The 27346-nt window shown below is 35.4% G+C and overlaps 2 protein-coding genes across 3 annotated transcripts in view; one reads left to right on the plus strand and one right to left on the minus strand.

Moving 5' to 3' along the window:
- Positions 1-1452: 1452 nt before the first annotated feature.
- On the minus strand, positions 1453-24103 carry LOC127861199 (uncharacterized). The gene is made up of 4 exons (XM_052399609.1): positions 23916-24103; positions 7944-8053; positions 5877-5970; positions 1453-3851 (listed from the first exon to the last, which is right to left on the minus strand). The coding sequence occupies exons 1-4, from the start codon at positions 23970-23972 to the stop codon at positions 3750-3752; spliced, it is 363 nt and encodes a 120-aa protein (XP_052255569.1). The 5' UTR covers positions 23973-24103; the 3' UTR covers positions 1453-3749.
- Positions 7921-27346, plus strand: part of LOC127861176 (protein TANC2-like) — a 222949-nt gene continuing 203523 nt past the window's right edge. For both annotated transcript variants that reach the window (XM_052399571.1, XM_052399572.1), the window contains exon 1: positions 7921-8051. The gene's annotated coding sequence lies outside the window, so the exon portion shown is untranslated. The remainder of the gene's footprint in view (positions 8052-27346) is intronic.

Raw genomic sequence — 27346 nt, forward strand, 5'->3', positions numbered from 1 at the left:
AGGTTTCGAACCAGTGACCCCTGGAGTCCTTCCAGAGTCCTGAAGTAAAAACGCTTTAGCCTACTGAGCTATTCCGCCAAGTACACATACCTAATGTATTTTATACCTTATATAAGCAATCTTCGTAGTTTCACAAAATTTAACGACAAAAACAGAACTCTCCAAATTATTCAATCGTTTCGCGTTGCAACGCTTTATAATTTTTATGTTTTAAAAACGTCAAAAGATGCATATAATGGCTATATTAGACCATGGTAAATGTTCAGTATTACTGTTTCCTCACAAATATCATAACTAAAACGAAAATTTGCGAATCTGAAACAACTTTTTTCAATTTTGTCAATTTACCAAAGCGTGAAAAGATCCCTTTAAAACTGAACAGGCTGCGAGTTACTCACAAGCTGTTCTGGTTTTATGCTGTTTTCACATTACTTTTTTCACTTTGTTTATAAATAAGAGGTTAAAGGACATTGTTCTCAGCGAACTTATCAATGCATTTAATGCCCTGTTTTCTGTGCCTCTGTTTTAATTACTAAAGCCCAATATATTTTATTCAAACATTTTTATGTCATTGTAAGCCTTCTAAACTGATAATTTTCTGTTACATTAAAGCGTGTTTTTAATCTTTAACTGTATTACTTGAATTAAACCCAAACATATTAATGCAATCAAGGGCCGGCGCAAGAGTATTTTGCACCATAGATGAACCTGTCGCAATGCATCCCCTTGCTCATGGCATCTAATTAATTAATTAATATTAAATTTCAAAATGAATGATGTGGTGCGGTTTGTGTCAATTCTTTATTACATTCAATAGAATCTATACCTGTATAATGGTTTATTACCAGGATTTAATTTTACAATTTTATTTTTCGCGCTTTCGCTTTCGCAAATATAGAACAAAGTTGCAGCACTTCAATGCGTTCAATTGACAGAGTAGCTAGTCCAACAGGTCTTTCTTGTAGTATGGATGTTCGCAGAGATGTTTTTATGGCTTTGATCTTTGAGAAGCTTCGCTCACCACTAGCCACAGACGCTGGAAGAGTCAATAGAATTCGCAGAACCATAACAATGTTGGGGACGCTGTTTGATTATTTGAGCCGTTTTCTGAGAAAACTGGGCTTAATGCATGTGCGTAAAGTGTCGTCCCAGATTAACACGTGCAGTCCGCACAAGCTAATCAGGGACGACACTTTCCGCCTAAACTTGATTTTCGGAAAGGGGGGACTTCCTTAAAATACCGTAAAAGCGGAAAGTGTCGTCCCTGATTAGCCTGTGCGGACTGCACGTGTTAATCTGGGACGACCCTTTACGCACAAAGATATCAAATGAAATGAACGAAATAAGACAACAACAGCAAACTTTTGTAGTGTCATTAGTATTATATAAACATACTGTTAAGCTCAAAGAAAGCAAAAGCAAAAAAGGCATCAGAATGCAAACCTAATAAAGCAAATGAAAAAAATCAAGATGCAAATTTCAAATAGCATAGTTGACACGAAGGCATATTTTACACTTTAAACTATTGGCTAGGTTATATCTTTTGGAGATAGTGGTAGAGCATGAATAGGTGTTCACTACTAAATCCCTGAAATATTATAAACTTAGAGACTATAGTAAAACATTGCACAGAAAAGGTTACATTCCTCTAGAAAACCGCCGGACAAAAATTTTCAAAAACAGTCGATTTTGATTTGTGTCAAATTATTTCTTGGTTTGTGCATGACATATCTTTTTTATTGCATAAATCGATTCTGCTTTGAAAGGCCTGCACGAAAATGTATGGTTATGGGGGTCTCTATGCGCAAAATGTTGCATTTAGTTTCGCTTAAAGTTGTCGCTTTTACATTGAATTATATAGGGAAACTATTTAGTATATTATGACCTATACGACTTAAACACTCATCACTGTCTTGCTGAGATGGCTGGAAAGTGAGCGGCAATTAAACAAGTCATACAAGTAAAAAGGGTATAAAACGACGAAACAGAACTGTTTCGGTATTGACGTCGCCCTCTTGTTTGTCGCTTGATTATCCCCTATGTTAATAGATCAAGGCTGCTACGACAATTAAAGCAATTCGTGACCTTTGAGATGTCATGGAGGTATGACTGTTACAACAGAAGTGTATAACAATTTTTAAGTTGCAATAGGTGCAGTTTAGACAACTGTAGAAATTGGGTTTACCATGTACTGGAGCTATACTAAAGTAGGAGACAAAGTTGTTATTTCCTTTTTTTCTGGTTGATAGATGGCAAATTTAGTACATGTTTCAATATGTAAATTGTATACTAATATACACCGAAGTATACCAAAAGAAATCCGTCAACAAGTCCCGTTAACATCGACCATTGTCATTTATCATGATTGTGACGTCACAATCTATTGCAATTCAGCGTTAATGCACATATAACAACTTCTGAGATAACATTTTCGAGCACTTTTTATTCTCTCATCAATCTCTTTCACATACATTACACTCCAGACCCACGTCGATCATTTTTTAATATTGCAATATTCACTCATAGGTTGACAGTATCTCAAGATTTCTCGTAAAACAGACCCTGTTTTCGGTCCCATGTTACCATGTTTCAATGAAAAGATGGCGTCAGTTCTGACAAATCATGCTATTTAATGGTTCATGTCCGGGCAATGACTTCATTTTATTCCGTCATCGATCAGTGACTTCCGGTATGCGCAGAAGACCTTTTTCGGCTCAAATCTAACCTATTCGCCGATTAAAAAGATATCTTACAGAGTATTCCGGAAATACCGGTAGTCGATATATTACGATCGGACAAACATTTACCTAGGTCGTCGATCTTTCCTACAATATCAGTAATTCGGATACTTCCAGACACAATCTACCAACTCCGTGATTTGCGATTCCAACGGAAGAACGCGATTTCCCTGCAAACGCATAATTCAGTACCTTATTTTAAACAGACTGTTCGAAACGGATCCGTCTACTACTGGTTACGTACTGGCTTCACAACGTTCACGTCAAACGTACCATTCTCCGCAACTTACGAACTTGTCTTGTGCAAAATACGTTAAACCGAGCTTCTTTATCACAAGCAATTAAAGACCCAAAGGCGCCTTTGGAACATAGTGACTTCCGTATCATGTGGTGTTTAATCACGTATTCTAGGGGCAATACGTATGTGCTTCTGTACCCAGCGATGACCATATATGCTTCTGTACCCAGCGATGACCATATATGCTTCTGTACCCTGCTTCTGTACCTTGCGATGACTATATATGCTTCTGTACTTTGCGATGACCATATGTGCTTCTGTACCTTACGATGATTATCTGTGCTTTTGCACATAGCGATGACCATATGTGCTTCGATACCTTGCGATGACTATATATGCTTCTGTACCTTGCGATCACCATATGTGCTTCTGTACCTTGCCATGACTACATGTGATTCTGTACCTTGCCATGACTATATCGCCCCATTGGAGTAAAAATGTACCGTACCTTCTAATTTCAATGTCACGTGGTACCTTTTTTCATAAGGGGGCGATATGTCCTTCTGTTCTTTGCGATGACCATATGTGCCTCTGTACCTTGCGGTGACCAATTAATGCTTCTGTACTTTGCGATGACCATATGTGCTTCTGTACCTCTCACTAAACCCAATTACTAACGCCTTTTGAGGCGACGACCAAAATGGAGGGAATGTCAGTTTACGAACAGAATTGAGGGCATGTCTGAACACTGGATGCAGATTGTCCCCGCATTCTCAGACCGGATGTTCTCGTTGAATCTCTCGCGACACCGGGGGTCGCACCTTGTGCACGCAGCGTCTGCACGCGTTCCGGATGTCGTCTCTGTCAATCTTCGTCTGTAAATAATAATAGCCTCGCTCTATGGGGGTTTAATGCGTATGGGTAAAGTGTCGTCCCTGATGAGCTTATGAAGTCAGCACAGGTTAATTAGGGACGACACTTTCCGCTTATATGATATTTTTCGTTTAAAGAAAGTCTCTTCTTAGCCAATATCTAGTTAAGGCGGAAAGTGCTGTGCCTGAATAGCCTGTGCGGACAGCGCAGGCTAATATTGGACGGCACTTTTCGCACATGTATTTAAACCCCCTTTTCACAGAGCACGGTCTATCAAAATTTTTACTTAATTCGAATAAAACATTAAGTAATAAAAACCCTGATAAATTATGTTTCTATGCATCTTTTTCATTTTTTTATGAATAATGAAGTCCACCATATTTTCAATGTTAACTAAGTCAATACTTAGTAAATGGTGTTTATGATCTGAATTTATTTACCCAATAATTACTGTTAGAATAGTATTCTCAGTAATATAAATGGGTCGTGCTTTGTGAAAAGGAGGTTTAATGCATGTGCGTAAAGTATCGTCCCAGATTAGCTTGTGTAGTCCGCACAGGCACTCAGGGGACGACACTTTACGCTGTTATTATATTTTTCGTTTATAGAACGTCTCTTCTTAGCGAAAATCCAGTTAAGGCTGAAAGTGTCGTCCCTGATTAGCCTGTGCGGACTGCGATGGCTGATCTGGAACGACATTTTTCGCACATGCAATACAGTCTATTTTCACAGAGCACGGCCAAAATTAATAATTTAACTCATATACTAGTAGTGTAGAATTATTATTATTCCAAACCCTGTCCCCCTTGGCCCCTACATTGCACATGGTGCAGGATCACGTGACTTCGTGGGGTTCCCAATGAAACGTTACTGGATGTAAACACACCGGTAAAACATTTTTTTCTTAAGAATTTCAACTGGTACATAAAAGAACATATTTTTATGCTGCTAATGGCTATATGAAAACATCAGAATTACTTTATTTAATAGGCACGTGTTCTTTTTCAAAAAATAAGTTTTACTGCATTCATGTATATACGGTTATGATGAAAGCAACGTGAAAATTTGTCACCGATTTCAGACGTAATCAAGGATTTATTCTTATTAGGGATGGCATCGAATACCTATATCGGTATTCGAATATTCGCATAAAACGGCTGGATTTATTTAACTTTTTATACCTTAATACATCGGCACAAACTGCAACAACAACTGTCTTTTATGAACTTACGATGTTTGAAAAAGTATTTCAATAACTTGGTATATTTGCAAAAATAAAGTTCTTAACGGCGTGTTTACATTCTGTCCAGCCCGTGTGAAAGACCCTGAAAACCCCGTTGATTCTGCAACCTGTTGCATAGTGGGACAAGAAGAACAGGGAACTTGATGACTTTTAAAAAAACTGTTTATATGTTAGAAAAATTACAATCCTTAAATATACCAGAAAAAACCTGTACAATATACTTAAACAAGCTAAATTACGCTTATAGCTATGACAAATATTGAAAAAAATCGTTGGCATGTGGACAAACACCAGTCGTAATTGATACAATCATAAACTCTTTGTAACGCGTTTGATTTGGAAAAAAATACATGTAACACTTTAATTGTAATCGCGCGTTTGACTGTCTCCCAAACGTTCTCAGATCGGAATCCTACAGATGGCAAACAAACAAGTTCTGTTTTTCTCGAGATTTAGTCATATAAGAGTACTCCAAGTATTAAAGCTTTGTATGTAAATGCATATGACCTCGTTCTGAGAAAACACTTCGTAAAGCGTGTGCGGAAAGCATCGTCCCAGAAAAGCCTGTGCAGTCCTCACAGGCTAATCTGGGACGACACTTTAAGCTTTTAATGATTTTTTGTATAAAAATAGTCTCCTTTAAACGAAAGTCCAGTTAAGGCGGAAAGTTTCGACACTTAACGCTCATGTATTAAGCCCGAGTTTTCCCAAAATGATACTGATTTAATGACGTTCTTTAAAAATCCGAAAATCTGTGAACAAGGTCATGTAAATACAAACTCACCACACACTTTGGGAGAATGAACAGCACCGTGTACCATATCAGCACGCTACCCAGCGTCCCTCCGCCGGCAAGTCGACACTCGTCGGCATCATAACTGCCGGTAATTAAAACAAGAGTTATAACTGGAGCTTTATTCTGGAAAAACTGAGCTTATTTCATGTGCGTAAAGTGTCGTCCCAGATTAGCTTGTGCAATCAGCGCAGGCTAATCAGGGACGACACTTTCCGCATATACTGGTTATTGACTCTAATTGAACGAAAAATTCCATCAACTCGGGAAGTGTCGTCCCAGATTAGCTTGTACGGAGAGCAAAGGCTAATCTGGGACGAAACTTAACGCGCATTCAGTAGGCCCAGTTTTCTCACAACTACGCTCACTTTAAGGGACGAATGCAATTGAATATGTTTTGTATACAGAACTAAAAGATATTGCTTATTCCCACCAATTGTTATGTCCATCAATAAACGCTAAATCATTAAAAAAAACATTCTACGTGTATGGTGTCATGTTGCATACAATAACATTAACAATGGGACATAAGCACCGTAATTGAGCCTCAATCTGTAAAAACCGCGCTTAATGCATGTGCGTTCTGTTTCATCCAAGACTAGCCTGTGCCGCTTTTTTATGGAAATTTTTCATTTAAAGGAGATCTCCCCTAAACGAAACTCCAATGCAGGCAGAAAGAGTCGTCCGTGAGTAGCCTGTGCGAAAGGCTTATCTGTGATGACACTGTACGCACATGTATCCAGTTTGCCCACAGCGCCGCTCACTGTGAAAAACGAATGCCTCTGAGATGTTTTGTATCCAGAAGAAAAGGCTATGGCCCATACACTACTTCCTAAATACCAAATCAACACGCGCACCATCATTTAATTCCATCTGGCGTTTAAGGAGCTATTTTGCATACAATGACATCAAACATTGGGCAATAGCACAGTAAATATTGAAGCCAGATTTATTGTCAGTGTCCCTCTCTTATTAATATCTTATCATTATGAATCTTTCATCCGCGCTCTGTGAAAACGCAGTTTAATGCATATGCGAAAAGTGTCGTTCCAGATTAGCCTCCGAATTCCGGACATGCAATTCAGGGACGAAACTTTCCGCTTTCGTGTATTTTTTGTTCAAAGGAAGTCTCTTCTAAACGGAAATCCAGTCCAGGCGAAAATGTGCGTCCCTGATGAGCCTGTGCTTATATTTGAGTCGTGTTCTGAGAAAACTGGGCATAATGCAAGTGCGTAAAGTGTCGTCCCAGATTAGCCTGTGCAATCCGCACAGGCTAATCAGGGACGACACTTTCCGCTTTTATGACATTGTTCGTTTAAATGAAGTCTCTTCCTTGCAAAAATCAAATTTAGGCGGAAAAGTGTCGTCCCTGATTAGCCTGTGCGGAATGCACAGGCTAATTTGGGACGACACTTTACGTACATGCATTATGCCCAGTTTTCTCACGACTCATTAATTAAGCTTATATTCATTAAGCCCCGTGTTCCCAGAGTGAGCCTCAAACGTTGTATACAAAGGAAAAGGTTATGGTCCATAAGAAACATCATTAAAAACCCTTAGATTTTTATTGAATATATGTTTCCTACAATAATATGATAAAAAGGGCAATAACTCAAGAAATATTGAAGCCATGTTTATGGTCAGTGTTCCCCTCTAGTTGTAATATAATTATGAAGTATCATTTAAATTCCTTAAAAACTAATAGAGCTATGCCCCGCACATGCAAATTAAACAAAGAGCAATTACTCGGTAAATGTAAGTTAATAGTGCAGAAAGAGCTATGGTAAAAGTTATCTTTTTGTCCCGTTGATCTTACAAAAAGAAGACTTTAAAGCAAAAAACATGACAATATAATTTTACTCAACCATTATCACGCGGGAAATGATGATGGAAACCAGTCATATCTATTCGTTTCGGTTATGAGACAGACAATTCATATACAAAAACATTTACTGGTGTGTAACCGAAAGTTAAATTAGGGGAGATCACTGTGCGGCGATATGAAAAAATAAATACAACTACTAATGAAAATTAAATGCACGAGGAATATTCGCTTACCGGAAATGGCATTTCCAGACGATAAAAGTTCCACCAATAGTGACGTCAATGGTGAAAACGATAACGTAAACTACTGCCGCACAGCCTAGCGTTCGCCATGAGTAGATGGTCTGAAATGGGAAACCCACTTGACAAATACAAATAATATTTTTTTGAACATGCTATGTACATGTATGGTGGCTCTATTCGCATATATTGTATTTTACATTTAGAGGAAGTCCATTCTTAGCGAAAATGCATTTTGTTGTAAAGAGTGGTCCCTGATTAGCCTGTTCTGACTGCACAGCCTATTCTGGGACCACACTAAGCACATGCATTAAGCCCCGTTTTTCCAGAATGAGGCCATATATATTCATTAAAAATGACAGTTAGAAATTAGTGTTCAAGATGTCCCCTAATCAATTAGCGATGTTCCCTAATCAATTAGCGATGTTCCTTAATCAATTAGATTTTGAGATGCCCCCTAAATAATAAGCATTTGAGATGCACCTTATCGATTGGCGTTTGAGTGCCCCCTATAAATCGATAAGCGTTTGAGACTTCTTTTAATCGCAGGATGTTTATGATGCCCTCTAAAAAATTAGTGTTTGAGATGTCCCCTTAACAATAAGTATTTGAGATGTCCCCTTATCAATGAACATTTAAGATGAACCCTAATCAAAAAGCGTTTGAGATTCCTCCTAATCAATAACCGATAAAGATACCCCCTAATCAATAAGCGTTTGAGATGCCCCCAGTTCAATTAGTGTTTTATATGGGCCGAGTGGGATGTACTCTGTTTAAGCTGCAAGTGATTCATTAATGCATGAATTCTAAAATGAGGAAAACGTACCCAATTAGATAATGTCTTCATGTGAAAACAGAATATTTGCTGTGATAATAGGCAATGGCATTATATTATTAACCTGGTGTTATGAAAGTCCCAAAACATTTTTTTTACAAGCACAACTTTATCATTCATACTACATATCTGTTGATGGTTACTTGACTGTTAGTACCCCGGGTACGGAAAATATACTAAAACCAACCCAGCAAAATAAACTGTACCTGAGTTTTATTCCCGCATAAAGTCAGATGTTGTAAAACCAGTTATTTTTTTCCTTCTTTGGACGGGTCCAGTAGACGGAACCGTTCCCATTGACCTACGGACCCACTAAATGAACCGGACCCGTCCCAATTTCCAAAAATAAAATAAAAATCCCAATCAAAATCGAGTAAACAATCCTGAAAACGCCAACTTGTTGTATTTCAAGTATTGCTTTCACACTTGGAACACTCGCAAACTATCATAAGGGAACAGTAAAAGGACAAGTTGCATAACTCTGGTTGTCATTTTTACGGAATTATGGCCCTTTTTTGACTTAGTAACTTTGAATATATGGTTAAATTTTGTGTTTTGATCCACTTTACTTCTAAAGTATCAAGGCTATTGCTTTCAAACTTCAAATACTTTCATGCTATCATGAGGTTACTGTACCTGGCAAGTTGAATTTTACCTTGATCTTTGAATGACCTTGACTCTCAAGGTCAAATTATAAGATTTTTCTAAAATTGCTATAACTTTTTTATTTATGATTAGATTTGATTGATACTTTGACAAAACAACTCTTACCTGACATACCACAATAGACTCCACCCAAACCATCCCCCACGCCCTCCCCTCCTCCCCCTTCTGAATCCCCCCCCCCCCCAATTTTTTTTTCTTTTTTAAGATCATCTCACAAATGACCACCACACCCTCACACTATACCCACCCCACCCCTCAATTATTTTTTTTGAAACGGTTAAAAAACACAAATATTTATTTTTATTATTTTATTTTTGAAATACCGTCCAACCATCGCATCCAAGAGTCCCCTCCCCCCCCCCGCCGAAATGTGTTTTTTTTTCTTTTTTGCATTTTTTTTCCGCAATTTTTGGAAGATATATAATAAATGACCACACCCCCACACTATACACCCCTCTTCACTCAATCCCTCCCTCCTTTGTGATTGAGATTGAGAGTCCCTTCACCTTTAAAAAGAAAATAGATAAGCGGGCTGCACTCGCAAGGCGGTGCTCTTGTTTTATGTCCCTCAGTCTATACTGGGGGACATATTGTGTTTACCCTGCCTGTTGGTTTGTTTGTGTCAAACTTAAACATTGTCCATAACTTTTGCAATATTGAAGATAGCAACTTGATATTTGGCATGCATGTGTATCTCATGGAGCTGCACATTTTGAGTGGTGAAAGGTCAAGGTAATCCTTCAAGGTCAAAGGTCAAATATAGGGGGGGGGGGACATAGTGTTTCTGGCAAACACATCTCTTGTTTTCCTTAAAATTTGGGATCAGTATTCTGCCACATTCCCAATGGAAAACAGTATATATTATTCCCAAATGGGACCTAAAATTTATTTTTTTTAGATCTCAATATCTGGTTCCAATCGAGCTCTATAAGTTGAACCTTAGTAAATATAAAATTGAAAACAGTTTTATCCTCCATTTTGAAGCATTTGTTAGAAAAACAACAACAACAATTTCCCAATTTTAGTCATAACGCCGTGATTTTTCTCAATTAAATGGGACCCGGTTCCATGCCCAAAACGGTTAAAAAAACACTGTTTAGGTTCCTGTACCATTTGGGACTTCCTGGCTGGTCACTTTAATGTCATTTGGCCCGAAATTAAGGTTTCCTATTTCTTATATTGTATCCAACATTGCCATCCTGTATATCATCCTGTGAAGCGATAATCACCTGAAAATCATGATTCTTTCAACATGCACCTTGACAAATATTGTATAGTTTTTCACTAATAAATATTAAATAATATAATCATGATAAAACACATATGGGTCACGTTCTGAGAAAACTGGGCATAAAGCTTGTGCGTAAAGTGTCATCCCAGATTAGCCTGTGCAGTCAGCATAGGCTAATCAGGGATGACACTCTCCGCCTAAACTAGATTTTTGCTAAGAAGAGACTTTCTTCAAACAGAAAATATCATAAAAGCGGAAATTGTCGTCCCTGATTAGCCTGTGCCGTCTGCACAGGCTAATCTGGGACGACACATTATGCACATGCATTATGCCCTGTTTTCTCAGAACACCACTCACATAATCTTTACATACAAACCTTTACAACAGTGAAAAGCATAAAAAACAAAAAACTTTTAAAGTAGATCCCATCACTCATTACCAAATACTGGTCTTAATAAAGCTTCACATGCCGATAAGTCTTTTATTTTCATGGCCAACCATGTTTTGTTAAAAATGGCACCACGGTCTTTGACCATGGTCATCATGACCATGGTATTTGGCCATGGTTAACCATGTTTTTTTTTGCCATGGTTGACCATGATATTTTTGCCATGGCAGGGTTTTTTTTGGCCCGATTTTATAGCCGAAATTCGGCTATGTTTCCAATCCCAAAAAGTATACTTTTTTCCCAAAATGTGACAAAAAATTCCCAATTTCCAAAAAAAAAAAATATATATATTTTTTATTTTTTTTAGACAGAAGTGTCTTATGCGTATTTTATCTCAATTTTAATTCAATTACATCTAACAAAGTATTTGATGATTTTGTTCTTTTAATTTTAATGATTATAAAGTGTTGTATCAAATTTAGTATTTCCCTAATTAGTGGACTTTTTGTGTGGAAAAAAAAGGCTAATGGATTAATTTTCCCAATTTCATGAAAATGCCGATAAAATTCCCAATTCCAAAGCCATGGGCTATCTTCCCAAAAAGTGGAAAAAAAACCTGCATACAGAACCAAAACAAAACGTCCGATAATAGGTGCTGTTCGATAACAGGTACTTACACGATAATAATTTTTCCTGTGACGGCCCTGGGAGACCATATGCACCATTCATAAACACAACCGCAGTTCTTCGCAGCTGCTAAGTGCTCATCACTAAACAGACGTCGTTCGTGACTTATTAAGAAAAGGCATGACTAAACTTCAAAAACACATGAAATTAACCAGAATGACTACCTACCCTAGGTACGTTATCTTTGGCATAGACCCTTAAAAAACATGACAATGTTTGAACACACTATTCTTGTTGACATTAATTTTATATGTAGAAATTTGTAACAGTGTACATGTAAATATTCGAAAAATTGTTATCGACTAAGGCTGCATCACAAATCACGATATGCAAAGGATTGGTGTGCTGCGACCTTACCAATACATGTAGCGAAAATAAGTCAGGAACATTGCGACAGTTTCCAATATGGTGGATAGAACTTAGGAAAGAATAATACATTAAATAAAAAGTAATTATTTCTTGCTTTAATGCAGGTACCATTTAGACAGGGCAACGTTATATGTTTTTGCAGTATCTGTGTTCCTTATAGCCCTTGCAGTGGCGATCAAATTTTTCACCTTTGGACAATAATTAGAAAAGAAAATGGGTGAATATTTGATTAGGTTCCATTCTTAATAAAACAATATTCAAAAAAACAATTAGTAAAGCAGTGTGGACAGACCGTGTATCAGTTATGTACATGTCAGACGGACGTCAACCTAAGCTGGGCACGACCTAATGTGACCCAGATTGCGATTATGAAGGCTTATTTGATGCACGTCAAAAGCTGTAAAGAGAACACCGTTACGGACATAAATATTTGTTTGATAATATTATTTTATTTCAACTTAATTTAAATGAATTTTTTGGCGTTGTTTCATTGTATAAAGTGATCATGAGTGGCTATTACATCAATTTCAAATTGTCAGTGACTTTATCAGAGCATTAAGTGGGTAACGGTGAAAATACACATTTTAATTACGTTTCACAACTTTAAGAATTTCTATAAAATGTTTGGGTACATGTTTATATACTAAATTCTTCTTTCATCGGACACCTTCTTGAAGACTTTATGATAATAAAACACGTTTGCAGTTTTTCTTGAATCTTGATGTATATAAAAGTCTTCTTTTTTATGCGGCGTAACGGTGTTGTTACATTTGTAACGGTGTGGACAGATTATCTAATACTTTCATATTCTTGTTTATTCGCATCATGTTTTTTACTAGAAAGTATGTCAGATAAGTTCCGTGTAAAATTTGTGATGTTGTTTGAAAGACAATCGGCGATATGAATACGAGCTTTAATCATATCATATTGTTTGTATAAATTTCTCCACACCGTAACGATGTTGTCAACACCGTTTCTCATTCAGCTTAACGGTGTGGAACGTAACGGTGATGACATTCGGGAATTCTGACAGAACTGATTCCAATTGTATTAATTCTCCATTTTTGTCTGATAAATTCCATGTAAAATTTGCGATGTTGTTTGAAAAACAATCGGCGATATGAAAACAAAGTTTATTCACACCATAATGTGTGTATATATTTGTGCAAACCGTTATGATGTTGTCATCACCGTTACTCATTTAGCGTAAAGGTGTGGACTGTAACAGTGATGACATTCAGGCATTTGATCATCCACAAACAGCATGCTACTTGTCTCAAAAACACATTACGCACACATTATTTTGTGGCATCTAAGAAGACATAATATTTGAAAATCATAAAAGAACTGGAATTGGAAATAGCAAACAAAATGGAGGAACGGTGTTGACACTGAATAAAAGTACGTTCAGTGATTTTTTTTGCCCAAAATTACAGCCAATATTCGGCTGCTTCCCAATTGCAAAAGACGTTTTTTCCCAAAAATTTGATTAAAATTTCCCCAAAAAGACAAAATTTTCCCAATAAAGCCAATAAGACAACAATGTAATTTAGCAATAATTTCGAACGAGTGCCGATTGAGCTTGTCGAGTCGTCGCCGAACGACAACTGACTTACGTATTGTTCGCGAATTTAGCCGAATACGATTTTACGTTGCTATCCACATCTCTCTCTATATTGCGGAGGATACCGACGATAGTCGATGTATCCCGATTGTAAACGCCTGTTTTTACACACGTCCAAGATGGCAGCAAGCAAACGAGAAATTTGAGATGAGCGTTGAAAATGATAGATAACATTCAAATTAACAACGGATATCATATGGTTATTACGGAATAATTTATTGTGTGTGTCCATTAACGCAAAATACAACGTTTGAGATAAAACAACAAATATTTATTAGAAATCTTCACAGTGAATGTGCATAACGGAAATCAGTGTTGGGAAATTGGAGTTAGTCTACCGGTACACACAAAGTTAATGCATTTAAGATGAGTATCGTTAGAAAATGGAAAGAGACAAACATGATTTGATTTATATGTTAGTTGATCTGTGTATAATCAGATTCATATGCATATTCTGCTTTATTATGTTTGTCACGCTTTACAGTTTACTGAAATAGCATTGAACGGAGGATGTCAAGTGCAAGATGTTGAAAGGTAAAGAAATGAAATCAATTATTTTAACTCCATTTAATACATCATTGACATAGCAAAACCACCAAAGCGTGTTTTTTTATATAAATATTTGTTAATGTTTTCACCATATGATATTTAATTAAAAAAGAAATACTGAATTAAATTCTTACTGTTAAAGAGGTTATGATTAAATGGTATATTTAAGAATCTATATAGATTATTGCAAGTTCAATATGCATGTGGAAGTTTATTAACTTAACATTGTCTTCATTGTAAGAACACATTAAATAAGCACTTTTTAATATAAAAATGCTGTCAAACATTCTTTAATAATTTTAATTCTGTTCTTATTCTTAACCTATGGTTTATCGCGCTATTTTTCCCAATGTCATAGTTTATAGCGCTAATTTTCCCAATCCAAATGGCACAGGCTGTAACAAAAAACAGGAAAAAAAATCACTGCATGGTCAACCATGGTATTTTGCCATGGTCAACCATGTTCATGATGACCATGGCCAAAGTCTGTGGTGCCATTTAACAAAACGTGGTCTGCCATGGTAAACCATGGTCATATGACCATGGTTGGCTATGGTTTAGCCATGGTATACCACGGTCATAATGGCCTTCATTTCGCCTGGGTTTTACTCCAAGGGTCAGCTGTTCGAGTCGAGTTGAAAAATTACTTTTTTTTCTTTCTTTCATTTTATTATTGTTTTTACAGATTAGCCTGCGCAGTCAGCTCAGGCTGATAAGTGACCACACTTTCTGATAAGTGACCACACTTTCTGATAAGTGACCACACTTTCTGATAAGTGACCACACTTTCTGATAAGTGACCACACTTTCTGCCAAAACTGGATTGTTGCAAAGAAGAGACTTCCTTTAAAAGGAAAACATTATACAAGTAGAAAGTGTGACAACTGTTCATGTTCAGTCTGTGATAACTGCACAGGCTAAGCCATATAATTTTAAGTGAAAATCTACACAGTTTTGTTGGTATTATATTGGATGTTTACATAAAAATAATTTCATAATGACTATCAAAAACTATGTATACATACCTTAACAACTGTGAAAAGCATAAAAAGCAAAAAACTTAAGTAGATCCATTCATTCATTTACCAAACACTTGTCTTAATCAAACTTCACATGCTAATGAGTCTGTTATTTTCAGTATAATAGTGTGGACTTTTTTAGTGTAACCGTACGAAATACCATTTCAAACCAAGGACCATTAGACACGGCGTAAAATATCAAATTACTAAATCTGTTCTTTTTGTTGATCTTGATGTTGTAAGTTCTATTGTATAAATCATGCAGTGGCTAAACAATTATATAAATAAGTGCATGCAGTTTCAAATTTCATTTACTAAATCTTTTCTTTCCCTTATTCTTGGTAAGTTCTATTATAATTATTTTTTTTTAAGTGGCTATAGTATGATATGTCATCTTTGCAAGCAAGTCTATTTATTCTATTGATTTGACAGCCAAAATACCTTGGCCATTTTCAATATGATAGTTGACTACTGCTAATGAATAGATTAAGTTTTAGGTGTAGGGGTAGGTTTTTACTAGTAATTTGATACAACTATAAACTGCCTATTATGTTAAAGGGGCCTTTTCACAAATTTTGGCATTTTTTGAAGTTTGTCATTAAATGCTTTATATTGATAAATGTAAACATTGGATATAAAAAGCTTCAGTAAAAAATCAAGAATAAAATTTAAAATTTAAAAATGAAAAAAAAGGTAATCCTCAGCAGGGCTCGAAACACTGACCCCCTGGAGTCCTGGGGTAAAAAGTCTACCACACAGAAAGCTAGGCCATCCTTCGGGATACAATGATGGATGTATTTTATACTTTATATAGGCAATCCTCGTAGTTTCACATATAAGGCAACAACAGAATTCTCCAAATTATTAATTTGTTTCGCGTTGCAAATTTATACTTTACACTTCACACTTTATAATTTTTGGGTTTTTAAATTGTCAAAAGATGCATATATTGGCTAATTTAGAGCATGGTAAATGTTCAGTATTACTGTTTCCTCACAAAAATCATAACTAAAACGAAAATTTGTAAATCTGAAACAACTTTTTTCAATTTTGTCAAATTACCCAAACGTGAAAATGCCCCTTTAAGTTGGAATAAGGCGTCAATCTTGGGAAAAAAATGTGTGTTTTCAACAATGCATTATATACAGTTGTTCCTGTTGAATTCATTAATTTTGAAAAATTAGGAGTAAAATAAACACGTGCATATATAATTGCATCATGTGAATTGTTTTTACTGCAAAACTGAATGCTCACAGTGCATTTAGAAATTTTAGGAAACAAACTGTATAATTGTTTGAGAAAATCACCAAAATAATGAGGATTTCAAACTTGATGTCTTATTACAAATCACATAATACAGTGAAGACTTGCACATGATTTACTGATATTTATTTGTATCAACTCCTAAATAAGCTTGGTATTATGGGCAAAATTGCAGTGATTTTCTCTCACCATTTTGGGAATGGGGCCGGGTCCCTTTAGATTGGGGAAAATGAGCGGCGTTTTTACTTAGATTGGGAAATAAGTGTTGTTGCTGTTTTTGTGAAAACTGCTTCCAGGGGTTTTTTTTTGGCCCGATTTTATAGCCGAAATTCGGCTATGTTCCCAATCCCAAAAAGTATACTTTTTTCCCAAAATGTGGCAAAAAATTCCCAATTTCCAAAAAAAAAAAAATAATTATTTTTTTATTTTTTTTATTTTTAGAAAGAAGTGTCTTATGTGTATTTTATCTCAATTTTAATTCAATTACATCTTACAAGTTTTTTATGATTTTGTTCTTTTAATTTTAATGATAATAAAGTGCTATATCAAATTTAGTATTTCTCTAATTAGTGGACTTTTCGTGTGGAAAAAAAAGGCTAATGAATTAATTTTCCCAATTTCATGAAAATGCCGATAAAATTCCCAATTCCAAAGCCATGGGCTATCTTCCCAAAAAGTGTAAAAAAAAGCCTGGCTTCAAAATTGAGAGTACAAGACTGTTTTCAGTATTATATTTCTTAGGTTGATCTTAAAGCTGGATGGGAGATAAACACAATTTTGAAATCTAAAAAAAACTAAAATAAATTATCAATTGGGAATGGGGCCAAATACCGGACCCAATTTTAAAACAAAAAATAAACACCACTGAATTGTAAAGTCTGAAGAATTTCTGATGATAAATGGGATAAATAAATTGATAAGAAAACAGCCTCCAAAGTTTCTATTAACAAAAAAAGAACCTGAAAACATTAATTACCAACTGCTATAAAAGGGACTAAAAAACATCAATTAATAAACAGCCTGGAATTCTATTGTTCTTTTTAAAGATATCCATAACTATAAAATGTTATCTGTGATAAAAAATATACAAGGGAAATAATAAAGTGAGTAAATGTAAAAAATCAACATCTGCTCTTCTAGGTAATCTCCCTTTGATTTTTTAGATGTAGAACAACAGGAAATCATATTTACTTTGCAAACACTATGTAATTGATTGATGGCATAATTTTAATGGAAATCAATTTTGATTGATGGATCAATTGATTTATTGATTTATTTGATTAATACTATTAAATATTTACAAACATTAACAATCTGTAACCTGATATTACTTTTATAAGCATATAACGTTAAAAGCAGCCCATAAAAAGGAATAGATTTTTAATGCCCCCGGTAGGATGGCATATAGCATTTGAACTGTCTGTCCGTCCATCCATCTGTCCGTCTGAAAACTTTAACATTGGCCATAACTTTTGCAATATTGAAGATAGCAAGTTGATATTTGGCATGCATGTGTATCTCATGGAGCTGCACATTTTGCGTGGTCAAAAGTCAAGGTCAAGGTCATCCTTCAAGGTCAAAGGTAGAAAAAAACAAATCCAAGGGAAGTAACAAGCTTTAAAGGGAGATAATTTCTATTTATCATTTAGCAGGTTCAGATCATTTTTACAAGGGAAGTAATATTTTTTCAAGGGATATAATAAAAAACAAAATCAATCAAAGCAGCGCAGCAGGGGGCATTGTGTTTCTTACAAACACATCTCTTGTTGGATATGTCCTTTGATTGAATAGTTGGTCTTGTATTGCACATGGTGCCTCTCTTGTTTGGAAATTGGTCCCTTGCCAAAAATAAAGGTCCTCATGATATACTAAGGTTTCTCTCCTGCTGCAGTGTTTGTTTGTTCAAATTCGGGGTCGGTGACCAGCCCCATTCCCAATGGAATTTTTTAATATTTTTTCCCGATTTTTGGACATGAAAATTCCCAATAATTGAAGGTTTCCCAAAACCTTTTTTTAAGATCATAAACGTAAATTAATCTCCCATTCAGCTCTATAAGTTTCACAATTATGCTGCAAGCAACGTTAAATTTTTGCACCTATTTCAGGCGTATACAATGATTTGTTCTTAAATCTTCAGATATCAACACAAAATGCAAGAAAAACTGTCTTTTATGCACTAAAGATTTTACAAATGCATTTCAAAACTTGATATATTTGCAAAAATAAAGTTCTTATTGGTGTATTTACATTCTGCCCAGCCCGTGTGAAAACGCCTGTGAACCCCATTGATCCTGCATCCTGGTATTAGGGAGTTGGGAAAAAAATCAGAATTGGCAATTTGGCCGATATTTAGACCTTCATAATAGCACAAAAAAAAACCTGTTATTATACCTAAAACATACACATACAAATGGAAAGTATAAAATATGATTATATCAAAATGCACGACTTAGGTAACTCTTGGCCATGAGTAAGTTAGCCAATCAGATTGTTTGTTATGTCAATTTAACCTTTTCGCAGGAATCCTTCTAGTTCCATATGGTTGTCCCTGATGATCTTTATACAAAGGGAAGTAATCATCACAGTGAAAGCCCACTTTGGCCATCTATATATACGTGTACAGAATATGTTACGCGAAATTTGATTAGCTGACCAAATCCTTCCCTCGAGATAGCTAAAATTCTTTCCTCTTTTGTTTAATGCACCCCTCCTTTATTTACTGCACCGCTCTTTTATTATACCCCCATTACCATTGGTAATGGGGGCTATATAGGAGTCACTTTGTTGGTTGTATCTAGATGATGTCTAGGTCAAGTTTGAATATGGGTTATGCCGGGTCAAAAACTAGGTCACTGGGTCACTTAGTGTGTTTTAAACAGAAAGTTTGTCCGGACCATAACAATATGATTTATGGTTAGATTTTAAAATGACTTGGTACATTTGTTCACCATCATGGGATGGTGTGTCATGCGAAAGAAGTATGTCAATATCTTGAAGGTCAAGGTCACACCTGGAGTTCAAAGGTCAAAATGCCCATAAATGAGCTTGTTCGGGCCATAACTGTGTCATTTATTGTGAGACTTTAAAATCATTAGGCACATTTGTTCACCATCATTGACGGTGTGTCATGCGAAACAATTACACTGATTACTCCAAGGTCAATGTCACACTTTGAGTTCAAAGGTCAAAAATGGCCATTAATGAGCTTGTCCGGGCTATAACTATGTCATTCATGGTGAGATTTTAAACTCATTCAGCACATTTGTTCACCATCATTGGACGGTGTGTCATGTGAAAGAATTACTTAGATATCTCCAAGGTCAAGGTTACACTTTGAGTTCTAAGGTCAAAAATGGCCATAAATGAGCTTGTCCTGGCCATAACTATGTCGTTCATTGTGAGATTTTAAAATCATTTGGCACATTTGTTCACCATCATTGGACCGTGTGTCATGCGAAAGAATTACGTTGATATCTGCAATGTCAAGGTCACATTTTGAATTCATAGGTTAAAAATGGCCATAAATGATCTTGTCCGGGCCATGACTATGTCATTCATATTGAGATTTTAAAATGACTCTGTACTAGGGATGCAAGAGGTTACAAAAATCATTAACAGGTTAACCTTTATCCATAACCGGTTATTAACCGGTTAACCGTAACGACTAATGCGTACTTGAAATGATAAAAGAGTACGTCAAAAATGTCATACCGCTCGCACCGCTCGGTAGAAACAAAAGTAATTTTCAATCGCTTGTGTTGATAACATGCCAGTTTTGTAAAAAATGTTTTATACAATTTATTTAACAATTTTGTAAATGTATGCTATATACTTGTATTTGATTTAATTTTCCTGCGTAAATGCAAAGGAGTAACAAATTAAATAACTACACAATGTTCATTTTCTCGTGTTATTAACTGTTTTTGGTTTGGCCGCTTATATTACGTTCGCGTTGTATCGCTCACAAAAATGGTGTGTTCCTTTGTTCATTCTGATTCAATTTTTGAAACTCAAATTTTCTCAATATAGAAATGTGCTTTGCCCTTTCAATTAACCAGTACATTTATTTAATAGCGAAGTAGCTAAGTATTATGATCTCAAATACTGATAGTTACGTATGTTTGTTAACGTACCATAGCGCACAAATTTTAATCAATTACACAAATACTAAATTTTCAGGCTTTATTTTGTTTAAAGATTTTAATTGATGTTCAATTATTAAATTAGTTAATAATTTGCTTTGATAAATAACACTTGCATTGGACAGTTATGGTGGAATCGTTGGACGTAAATTATAATAATAATCATAATTTCTGATAAACAAAAACGACGTTAACTCGACAAAAAACTAACTACGTATGCAATTTTTTATAAAATTATTACTTATTAACACGAAATTTTGTGAGCAATCAGTGTTGGATATTGGTTAACAAAACACCGTCCAATGTTTCAACTGTTTTTTTATCGCGAGTTCAATAAACATGCCAATTACGTCTTCGCTAATAATTGCTTCGACTCCCCGCAATTCACTAGTTAAATTTTCGCGAGTTAAACAAAACAATAGTGTCAGTTATCAAAACGTACCCCCTATTTGTTATCACAAAGATATTGATTTATTGTTTTTATTACTTTGATTGTTGACACGTTATTTATTACCGTCAATGGTGCGGCATGTTGTCTTACGCAAAAGTAAAATCGTACGATTTATTCCATGAAAAAAACATAATCAAATATTTTTTCCAGGTTAACCTTTTCCCGAAAATATAACCGATTAACTGGTCGTTTTGGTAGGTTAACCGGTTAACCTCTTGCATCCCTACTCTGTACATTAATTTTGTTCACAGTCATTGGATGGCCTGTCATGCGAAAGAATTCAAGAGTTCAAAGGTCAAAATGGCCATAAATGATGATGGCATAATAATTCTTAAAAAGTGCCATAAATTAGCTTCTGTTATTTTGTGAAGACAGCATGCAAAACATTCTGTGTCAATGCAGAATGTTGGGGTATATGTCACATCTGTGACAAAGCTCTAGTTCTCATTTGTGAGTACAACTCCTCATGTGTATTTTCCATTCATCATTTTTAATCTGGGACGACACTTTATGTGCAGGCATTAAATTCCATTTTCCCAGAGCGGGGCTTATTTTATGAGACTATTCCTTTCTACTGCAGTTTTCAGGGTCTATGTCTGGCACATCATTTCACTGGCATTGAGAAGAGTGGATCTCAAATGAAACTATTTATTAAAGCGGAAAGTGTTGTGAGTGATAAGCCTGTAAAGACATCACAGGTTAATCTGTGCCCATACTTTATGCACATGCAATAATACCTGTATTCAAAGAGAGTGGCCAGTGTGTTTTTTTCATTTAAAATAAGGTCTGGTAAATTGCCCCATTCCCAATGGAAAAAAAAATATTCCCAAATGGAGGTTTCCAAAAAAAGGTTGTTTTTTTTTTATCTCAATATTTTGTTTATATAAGCTCAACCTTAGTAAATATAATACTGGATACACTTGTCATACATGCCATACGTCCTGGATTTTCCCGGATTGTCCCGGAAATGAAGATCATGTCCTGCAGTCCCGGAAATCTGTAAAATGTCCCGGGTGTTACAAAATCCAAATATATATGTACCTTATCTTACGCTTAACTGCACCTCGAATCTAGCTGTGTTCCCACTTATCCGCAGCATCTCCATGACAATGCCTACCCGAATAGGTGACTACGATACGTGTCAAAATCGATCAATTAACAGGGATCCTGTTATAATATCGATTGTCTCACGTTCGCAGTCAAACGGAAAAGGCGGCATTGTTCAATGTGGTTGTTATTTGACTTTAATATACTACGTAATAATGTCCCGCTGCGTAAAGGAGTTGTTCACACATCTGAAGTCCAACATCGTTGAGTAAAAAATTAAAAGCAGGTAATGTTCGCGCGTTTAACCGACAAAGAAGTTGAGTAATACATTTAACATATAAAAGTGTCATCCTCACTAGGTTTATTTCTGTCTTGTTCTAAACTCCCAGTAATTATAACAATAAAAAAAATAAGTGAATTTGAATTGTGTTTGCCATGTCAAAACGTCCAGCAAATTCGTCTGCTTGTCCCAGCAACAAAAAAGTGAAACGCGCATGTATGTTTCAAGACAAGTTGACGACTAAGTTTGCGTGCATTGCCAAAAGCAAAAAGGGTTCAAAATTCGTGTGTGTTGCCGCGAAACACGTTTGCAACTGATGTAGCGTACGGATTTCATTCTATACATAGATGGTGACATCATTACACGTGCTATTGTCAGTTAAAGACCGGTGTGTACACAATGGTCTGGATTTGAGTGTACAATCTACTGTGTTGTTGTTGTTTTTCGGCGTAGCTGTTTAACGTCACGTTTGACCTTACCTGTCCTTTGTTAATGTCCAATAAAATTCAAATAAAATTTGCCGCGGCTAGACATGAATGAATACACTTCATTTATTCCATTGTCTGATTTGAGCATACCACCAGAACATTGGAAACATGAACGCGTCTTTGTAACACTGGTTTACTGCGTGTTAAGCATGAAACAATTTTATCTCTAATGAAAAGGCTTAATAGATAGAACAGTTTTACACTGACAACTCTTGACATCAATACAGTTTGTGTGTGCACCTTTTATTTCAATGTATTGCCAGCGCAAGAGCGTTTGTACTTAAAGGCTATGTTTTCATATTTAGTAATTACTTCCATATTCCTGTCTGTGTACTAGTATATTTAAGTTCATAAATGTATCGTTTTTTCCCTATCCTGATATTCTTTTTGGTCAAACCATTTTAAATTGTTATCGAAATTGAACATGCAGCTAAGAACAGCACAGAAAAAGACATTAGCTATCCTTGATCTCATTCATTGAACTCTTTACCTTTCATAACCTCCAACCACATTCAACGCCGTATATCTGTTTTAAAGATATTTCTTGTTACAGATTAGCCTGCGCAGTCAGCTCAGGCTGATAAGTGACCACACTTTCTGATAAGTGACCACACTTTCTGATAAGTGACCACACTTTCTGATAAGTGACCACACTTTCTGATAAGTGACCACACTTTCTGATAAGTGACAACACTTTCTGATAAGTGACCACACTTTCTGCAGAAACTGGATTTTTGCAAAGAAGAGACTTTCTTTAAAAGGAAAACATTATACAAGTGGAAAGTGTGACAACTGTTCAGCCTGTGATAACTGCACAGGCCAAGCCATATGATTTTAAGTGAAAATCTACACAGTTTTGTTGGTGTTATATTGGATGTTCACATAAAAATAATTTCATCGTGATTATCAAAAACTCTGTATACATACCTTAACAACTGTGAAAAGCATAAAAAGCAAAAAACTGAAATAGATCCATTCATTCATTTAACCAAATACTGATCTTAATAAAACTTCGGTAGATCCATTCATTCATTTAACCAAATACTGATCTTAATAAAACTTCATGTGCCAATGAGTCTGTTATGTTTAGTAAAATACATGTAATGTGGACTTCTTTAGTGTAACCGTACAAAATGAGATACCTTTTCAAACCAAGGGCTGTTAAGACAAATATCACATTACTAAATCTGTTCTTTCTGTTGATCTTGATGTTCAATTTTATAAACCAAAGACCTCATGCATACAAAACATGTTTTATATAGGTCTTTGTATGAACCAGTGGCTAAACAATTGTATAAATATGCATGCAGTTTTAATTTACAATTGCGAAATCTTTTCTTTCCTTAAAATCTTGATGTTATAAGTTCTATTTTTTTAAGTGGCTATAGTATGATATGTCATCTTTGCGAGCAAGTCTATTTAATCTATTGATTTGACAGCCAAATACCTTGGCCCTTTTCATAATGATAATTCACTACTGTCAATGAATAGATTGAGTTGAAGTTGGAGAGTAGGTTTTTACTGGTAATTTAATACTTATAAACAGAGCCTATTATGTTAAGTTGGAATACTTGGCATTCTATCTTGGATGAAAAAAAAATAATTTTTTTTAACAATGGGTTATATACAGTTTTTACCTTTTGTATTTATTAATTTTATATAGTCACAGTATACAGTATATATTTAAACTTGACTTCTAAAGTATCAAAGCTATTGCTTTCAAACTTCAAATATTTTCTTACTATCATGAGGGTACTGTACCTGGCAAGTTCAATTTGACCTTGACCTTTGAATTACCTTGACTCTCAAGGTCAAAAGAATAAATTTTAGTTAAATTGCCATAACTTCTTTATTTATGACTAGATTTTATTAATACTTTGACAAAACAACACTTACCTGAATAAAAAATGGATTCCACCCAAACAATACCCCACGCCCCAATCCAGAATCCCTGCCCAACCCCAAAAAAAAAAATATATAAATATTTTTAGCTCGACTATTATATATAAAATATATAAAGTGGAGCTATCCTACTCACCCCGGCGTCGGCGTTCCCGTTAGCGTTAGCGTGCAAATGTTAAAGTTTACGTACTACCCCAAATATTTCCTATGTCCTTTGGCATATTGCTTTTATATTTTGCATACTTAATCTTTACCAACATGACCCCAATTTATAAACAAGAGCAGACAATTGTATCAAGCATTTTGACAGAATTATTGCCCCTTTTATACTTGGAATATGCATATTATTGATAAATCTATGTTAAAGTTTGCATACCACCTCAAATATTTTCTATGTCCTTTGACATATTGCTTTCATATTTTGCATTCTTCTTTACCAACATGATCCCAATCTATAAACAAGAGCAGACAACTGTATCAAACATTTTGACAGAATTATGGCACCTGTTATACTTGATAATTGAACATTTTGCTTAAATTGCCATAACTTCTTTGTTTATGATCACATTTGATTCATACTTTGACAAAACAACACTTACCTGACATACCACAATGCACTCCACCCAAACCATCCTCCATGCCCCACCCCTGACTCCCCCCCCCCAAATTTTTTAAATATTTTTTTTCCCTTATTTTTGAAAGATCATCTATTAAATGACCACACACCCACATTATACCCCTCCCCCTCTCCATGATGGCTTACGTTACGTCCTCTGACAGCTCTTGTTAAAAATGTGTTTCATATTTCTTTGCTGATTCTTTTGCAAATGGCGCCTTTGCTAAGCAAAAATGAAGATTGAACGAGTAGAAAAATCTCACAAAATTTGGAGATTGAACAATTATTGACAAACAAATTTAAAGGGGAAAGGGAAAGAACAACAGTGGATTTAATTCAGAAAGCGTTAGGTATAGGTATGGAAGATTGACTGGCTTGGTAAGGCTAAAGTAAAGTCATAATCCATGTGATAAAACTTGAACTAAGGACCAGTGCTAAATTTTCATTAGTTGAAGACTGTAACATTGTAACCTTTTTGCAAATTTAAATACATTGAGCTCAAAAGAAAGATTGCTGTTATCGTTCACAGAGATCAGAACATTGAATTTGATCACAATTAACCCAATTATGTCTAATGGACTCTCCCATCCTTTTAAATTGGATCAATTTATTTCCAAAATTAGAGATGTTTAGTATATTTATTTCTATATTTAGAATATTTCTTACAGAAAATCCTAAAGCAAACAGCGTAGACCCTGATGAGACGCCGCATCATGCGGCGTCTCATCTGGGTCTATGCTGTTTGCCAAGGCCTTTTTTTCTAGACGCTAGGCATAAATAGGTTAATACTGGTGACTTTGCATAATATGTTAAGTGTGAATTTAAAAAAAGGTTTTCATTAATAAATCTTGTTAATAAGTTTAAGATGGTGTTTATTTAAATGTCTGGTTTAAGGTTGGTCATTTTGTTATGCACGAGATTCACATAGTCGAAATCAGTCTACAGAATTTCCCCCCCCCTTAGACTTCACCTCAATCGCACCCCTGATGTAGAGAACACTGTGTGAGTTTCATTGTGTACTTGAATTATGTGTGACCAGTTGAAGAAATGTTTACACTACGAGGCTTCTTGAAGAAGCATTGTAAATTTAGTTGTAGGATAAATGAGTAATGACAGATTGGTATTTGATGTTTGGTATGCCAATAAACAATGTGTAGCCCTTAATACAACTGTTCGAGAAATAGAGAATCCAACACTAGTTGTCATTTTATACCATATTTTATTGTCCCCTAGCGGTTTCACCGGAGGGGACTTATGGTTTGCGCTCTGTGTGCTCGTCCGTCTGTCAGTCCGTCTGTCCGTCGGTCTGTCACACTTTTCTGGATCCTGCGATAACTTTAAAAGTTCTTCATATTTTTTTCATGAAACTTGAAACATGGATAGATGGCAATATGGAGATTATGCACGTCATTTAATCTTCTTCCTACATCAAAAATTCTGGTTGCTATGGCAACAATTTTTTATTATTTTTTTATATATATTTCTGACAATGGTGGAGCCGGTAGGGGACATATATTGCTCTGCAATAGTCTTGTTAAACCTGTTCTGATATGTTTACACACAATACTTTCAGATATTTAGTAAGTCTTGTTTAACCTGTTCTGATATGTTTACACACAATACTTTCAGATATTTAGTAAGTCTTGTTAAACCTGTTCTGATATGTTTACACACAATACTTTCAGATATTTAGCTGCTTTTTAGTATGTTAGTCTACATGACAATTTTTCCACTTTTATGGTATTTTTCTTGTAAAGAAAGTATTGTCTTCACAAAAGTCCAGATAAGCGGAAAGTGTTGTTCCTATTTTACTTTGTGGACAATACTTTCGGCCTTTACT

This window comes from Dreissena polymorpha, chromosome 15, assembly GCF_020536995.1.
Source record: "Dreissena polymorpha isolate Duluth1 chromosome 15, UMN_Dpol_1.0, whole genome shotgun sequence".
Classification (NCBI taxonomy): domain Eukaryota; kingdom Metazoa; phylum Mollusca; class Bivalvia; order Myida; family Dreissenidae; genus Dreissena; species Dreissena polymorpha.

Bases quoted from the DNA above. Each gene is read 5' to 3' on its own strand.
- LOC127861199 (XM_052399609.1), bottom strand. From the start codon at position 23,972: ATGAATGAATGGATCTATTTCAGTTTTTTGCTTTTTATGCTTTTCACA. The intron at 8,054-23,915 runs GTATGTATACAG...TTCCCATTTCAG, and splicing joins TGCTTTTCACAGTTGTTAAG to ACCATCTACTCATGGCGAAC. The intron at 3,852-5,876 runs GTGAGTTTGTAT...TATTATTTACAG, and splicing joins TCATTCTCCCAAAGTGTGTG to ACGAAGATTGACAGAGACGA.